General features: G+C 39.7%; 1 protein-coding gene across 2 annotated transcripts in view; it reads left to right on the forward strand.

The window, feature by feature from the left end:
* The window catches only part of LOC145765056 (WD repeat-containing protein 31-like), a 79,298-nt gene extending 73,645 nt beyond the window's left edge, over positions 1–5,653 (forward strand). For both annotated transcript variants that reach the window (XM_082576797.1, XM_082576798.1), the window contains exons 4-6: positions 1,356–1,455; positions 1,742–1,893; positions 2,378–5,653. In XM_082576797.1, coding sequence (XP_082432923.1) covers positions 1,356–1,455; positions 1,742–1,893; positions 2,378–2,639 — 514 coding nt within the window. In that variant the 3' untranslated portion in view covers positions 2,640–5,653. The remainder of the gene's footprint in view (positions 1–1,355; positions 1,456–1,741; positions 1,894–2,377) is intronic.
* The last annotated feature ends 347 nt before the right edge of the window (positions 5,654–6,000 follow it).

Below are 6,000 nucleotides of genomic sequence, written 5' to 3' on the forward strand. Positions count from 1 at the left end.
CTACTCACTATAAATCAGCGAGCATTGTGTTTCGCTAACCATACAGGACTTACAGGTGTAGCCTCATTAGAGGCTACACCTCGTAGAGGCTACACCGGTATGGTTAGCGAAACACAATGCTCGCTGTTCTATAGTGAGTAGTCAGGTAGTGCTGACGCCAGGAAGATCGCTCCTTCTCAACAGTGCATATCCTTGGTGACAGTTGGTTTAGTTGTTGTAAGAATTCAATTGACTGACAAAACCAGCGGTTGAAAACTATGTGGCAAGAACTAGTGGTGCGGTACTGATAAGCCCAGCCTCATAGACGAAACACGTGTCTATCGCTGAGTTTCTGCTACACTCGACTGCCGAGAAACACCATATAACCCAATACATTTTGAATTTCGTCTTCGCCGTCTTCGTGTAAGTCTCTGGGGCCGAGGGTCTATCCTTTTACCACCCCAGATTCACGATGTTCCCGGACTACACTGGAAGGCTACTAGAGAGCAGCCAGTGTTTAGTTTCATCATCCATGACGCGCAGACCTTCCACTCCGGTAGGTGGCTTGACGATGGTACAGTCATTGATGATGTGGTCTGTTCCTCGGCACCACATTCACAGGAGGGGGAAGAGGCTATTCCCCATTGGTGCAATGGTATTTTTCCTTTTTATCAGCCACGACACGGGCTGTAAAGTAAAGAAAGTCTTCAAAGACCTGGATTTGCCAGTCTGCCTCTATTGACGTTCACGAACCCTCCGAAATGCCCTTCAAAAATGACAAAAATCCGAACCTTGCCGACTACGAAGACTCCCCACTACGGAACGACGATATGTGTACTACCAAGAACTGTGTTTACCACATCATTTGCAAGAAATGCAGGGAAAGCTACATAGGTATTAGGTAGCACAATCTTCCCACTCCACTCCACTCCCTCCTGAAAGTACACCTTAACTCAGATAAAAGTTCGGTCTATGATCATCAGCAATAGTGCCTCGCCGAGTTTGAGTTTACAATCATTGCCAGAGAAGACGGCGCGGTACAATTGCGCTTCAAAGAAGCCATTTTCATAAGTAGACAAAGTCCAAAGAAAAGAGCCGCAATAAAGAACGATTAACTGACTTCAACAACATTCGTCATAGCACATGACTAGGGAACTGTGTTCCGAAAGCTAGTGCAATTCGCCATTACCACAGCGAACTCGCAGCATCAAGCTAAAACATGTCGTTAAAATTTACATTGTGAGGTAATTGTAAAAGTTCAAAGGTCAGAGTTGTTACACAGTTTTGTGCATTATGTTATTTTATTCTTTGAAATTATTTTTCGTCAAAGTCAATAACTTAAGAAATCACCAAAGCTTTAAAATTAAAAATTCCAGAAACCTTATTACTGATCTGAAGTGGCTCAATGGAGAAAATATAATCGTACAAACTGCGGAAGACAAAGTTATCAAGCTCTGGGATTCGAGAACTCTGGAGGTGAGATTGGTTGTGACTGTGAATCTGTTCAAAACAAATGTTGTCAAAACGAAATTTTGTGATGTCTCGACGATATGATTTCTTCTCACCACAGACAATGGTTAAAAAATGTCTACATGGTTAAAAAAAACTTCTCTACCAAAATTTATGATTTCTTCTCTGGGAAAAAATTCTTCAAAACGAAATAAATGCGTAAAGTATTTCATGTCGAAATAAAGTTTCCTTTCGTTCCAAACGTTATCATTAACTATTTATTTTGATAACACAGATACTTTTTTCCCGTTAGATCGTCCATTCGTTTGCACCACAAAGTCAAATACAGACTTGCTGTGGAGTCAATGGATATTACTGCATTACTGGCAACAATGGTTTTGGTGGACAGGGTTGCCAAATAAACCTTTGGGATTTGAGACAAAGAGCAAAGTTACAAGAATACCGGTAACTTTAATGAAATTGGTACTGAAGTGCGAAGCTGCAACGCCATGTCAAAAATCCAGCTTCTCAATTGTTTACATGAAAATAGTAATATTCTGTCAGAGAAAACTTCTGAAATTTGCTCCTAGTTGTTTAACATAGTGGTTCAAACCAGTTGTGAGATTGGACTAACACAGTTCCGGTAATCAAAGATGACACTTTGTTGCACTGTTTCAACTACAAGTTGTGATAAAAGTAAGTGTATAATTATCCCCACATCTTATCTCTTTAAGAAGGCATTTATTCTTAATGCACGTCACGTGGGTTGTTCAACTACTCAACTACAGTTTCGAACCATGGTCGTTTCATCTTGTCACTTGTTTGTTTATTAAACCAAGCGTTCGTCGATTTGCATGAGAGAACATTTTTAAAAAGACTTTTTGTCAGAGAATAAATATTTCTTGTCTGTCTCTGTTAACCAACCTCTAAACAATTTAATTTTCTTCAGGGGTCACACGGAAACGGTCACTGACTGCGCCTTTATTGAGTCGTCAACAAGCACTCGATTTTTTGTTTCTTGCTCTCACGATGGCTCTGTGCGCTTGTGGCAAGAACACCGACAAAAATGCACAAGTTGTGAACAGCTGGCTGTCGGCCAGTTGACATGTATAGCCCCACTAAGCGTAGACACGTTATTGTGTGGCAGTTTTGAACAAGGCATCCGTGTCATCCGGCGTGGCGTGAGCGGTCGCTTGTCAGCCGTTGATTGAAGTTGCTGCCACTGCGGTGACATTATTGTTGTTGTGGCCCCATTTTGCTGGCATACAGCCACGCGTTTCGACGAGATGTCCCGAAAAGTTGGCACAAATCGGTCGTCTATTTTGTAATCTTTTCAGCAAAGTTTATCTAGTGACATGCAACTTATAGGCTTGCAGGGTTTTTGACCACCGACGTTGCATCATATAACTGGTTTTCTCAGTTTTGTGTGTTGACCTACTTTGTATGCAATTGCAGCATGAAGTGACTAAGTCGCTTACATACACCAGACTGGTGTTGGCAAGTTGGACAGGAACGCTACATATGTTTTTGAGCACCTACGACTACATATGAGCAACTTATATATGTTTTTGATTGTGCTGGTTTCAATCATTTCTACTCTTTGGTTCAGCACGTAGAAATCAACCGACACTGATTAATTTTCATTTATTTGCGTTACTTTTAGTGGTTTTTAACCTTTAGGCTTTTTGTCTTGGACTTTTGGTGGACCGTTTTTGGTGCCTTCGAAGCCGTCACGGATTCCTAAAACAAATTTATCTGAACTTTTGGTATATCGCGTCTCCTAATAAAAACAAATGCTTCATAAGTTTTGAAGAAATTTATATGCTGATTTAACATTTTTCTATAAATTTTATCGAAAATTAGTAGAATTTTTGTGACCTTTACAAAGAATTTCTCTCTTTTTTCATTTAGAATCAGTATTTCGTCACAATCACAGTCATGACTAGGGCGATTTTTTTGTAACCTATAACACACAAAAACGTTTAATTTTGCGAAAAAATAACTTTATTAAACGAAAACAAGAAAGCGGAAGAAATAGTAGCAATTCAACATAAAGAGCATCTAAATTAGTTTCTATATTTGCTCAAATTATAATGCACACACATGTAATGTCTTGCATTTCCTGGCAGGAAGTTTCTGTCTTTGGCTAGTAGCTTGTTGAGCATGGAAAAGCTGCGTTCCACCGAAGCCGTTGTTGGTTGGCATTCTTGGAGCAAGCCATACACAGCTGGAGCAATTTCCGAGCGATTCATATCCATAATGTCCTTTTTTTTTCAACCTTTTTGTGATGTAAGGTACAATGCCACAGCTGTCGTTACCAAAATCAAGATTTTTCAAATCATTGTGAGGTACTCTGATGGTTTATTTTGTATCTTCCATTTTTAGCAATAAGCCAGCTAAACAATTATACTCCATTTTGATTTTCATCAAGTCCCGAGATAGACCGTCCGCATTGACACTGTTCAGTGTTCATAGCTCTTTCAACTAAAAGACCAGAACCTAAGTATCCACACACAATATCTCTTACAGCATGAAGATTTTCGGCACTGTAAAAAGCGGCTTGCAATCAACTCGCCCACCTTGTTGTAACAGGCTACGGTGGCTTTCCGATAGCTGCAAACATAGCCTCTCAAGTGTTGTTTTTAATTGTTGCTGCTTTTACACCAGCAGTTAGATTGTCTACTGCTGGGTACTTGGCTTTTACAAGCAGTGACTGTATAACTTCTTAAATATTGACCCGTGTGGCACGAAACAGCTTGATCCGCTTTCGGGATTTTGCTCTACTGTATTTACGTACCACAAACCTAAGTTGTTTTTGATAGAACACAAGGGTCGACTTGCCTTCGCTAAGCACCCCAACATCGGGAGCTCCCACTTTCGCATGTAAGGCAACGTGTACCGACCTTCCCCCGTCGCAACCATGAAATTTTGGTTCTACATTTCTTTTGTAAATTGGTACAACCAAAAAAAAAGTAACTTGAATGACAAAAAATCGCCCCAGTCATGACAAAACTGTGAGTGCTGATAGACTGCTGCGACTAACGTTACATTGATCAACAATCTCTTGTCTCAAACGAATTAAGTTGAACATAACCTTATAAAAGATTTAACTTGCATGAAATTTTTTAGTTAGAAAACCGAACCTCGGTACGACGTCTTTAGAAATTTTTCACGTTTGAGAATCAAAGCACAACCAATTTTTAAATGTCGTAATTTATCAATCATGCGTCAAACTCGGAAAATTTCAAAAACCCCCTGAAAACGCTCCGGGGCCCCTAGTTGAGAACTGCTTTATTTAGAAAATAAGTTCCAAGATTCCTTTTTTTTTTTTCAAACAACTTGTTTGTGTTTACAACTAAATATAGGAACATGAAATTCAATCCATCCGCATTCCAAACAAGCCATTTGCTTACTTGTGATTTCAGTTTTACAACCTAATGGAAAGCTAATTCCCATAAACGGTCATATAGCTCGTTGCACTTCGTAGGCGTGTTGTAGGCGTGCTTGTTCAATATTTTTTTCTGCAACTTTTATAATGTGTCACATTTCCTGGTTATGTAACGTTTCTTAAAAAATTCTATAAAAAGCTACTGAAGCTTAAATGTCTTTATTAAGTTGGTTGCAACCATTGAGAAAAAACATTGTGTTGTATTTGTGTATTAAAACCTGAATGCCGTAGCTTTAAAGTTAAAAAAATGTTCGATTCATTTTCCACTGAATCACGGAAGGTTACTGACAAACCTTGGCCGTATAACCTCCATGATGCAGCCATAATTGCCCCGAGGGCTTTGATTTTCAGCAATCGCTTATTGAATTGACAGTGTATCATTACAATACGTATTTGCAATTTGCTTGTATGTTACTATTGAAATTGTAGTATTTCGAGGGAACAGTGTGACTTTATGTTGTTTGCAATTGTTGTGAGAATGCGTATAAATTTTATGGTGTAGATTTGCACTTTAAGTATCAAAACCTGATAGTCGCACGTCGAAGTTCACTGTAGGCTACTTAATCCAGTAGACTGTGATACGTGTAGGCTACTTAATCCAGTAGACTGTGATACGTGTTGCGTTCATCTGATATCAATTGAATTCACTTTAATAGAAAGTTTGGTTTGTTGTACCGATATCACATTCCACTTGCACTCTCACTAATTACCGAAGCAATCATCGCTTTTCCCATTTATTGAAATTGCATAATTTTGAAATCAGAAAGCCATACGTGATTTATGCAGCAGTGTTGTCGGTTTTCAATATCAAGCATTGTAGTCCGGGGCTGGAAGCAGTTCTGGCTCGAAAGTAGTTTTGGATCTTGCACGGACGCGCGTCTGTTCAGAGAAGACTGCATAGCTGTTTCAAGTGTCGGCTTTGAAACAACGGAACTGAAAGCCAACGCATCGCAAATATCCCTGAAACCAGTCACAGCCGGCAAGCCGCTTCTGATAAGTCCCTTAACTGTGAAGCCAAGCAGAAGTGAAGTCAAGCAGTACGTTGTGATTTTGCTTGCATTACGTCTAGGGCTGTTCACTTGGAAATTGCTCAGTCACTAGAGGCGTCTGCCTTTATACAAGCC

The sequence above is a fragment of the Aplidium turbinatum genome, chromosome 2 (genome assembly GCF_918807975.1).
Source record: "Aplidium turbinatum chromosome 2, kaAplTurb1.1, whole genome shotgun sequence".
NCBI classification, from domain to species: Eukaryota; Metazoa; Chordata; class Ascidiacea; order Aplousobranchia; family Polyclinidae; genus Aplidium; species Aplidium turbinatum.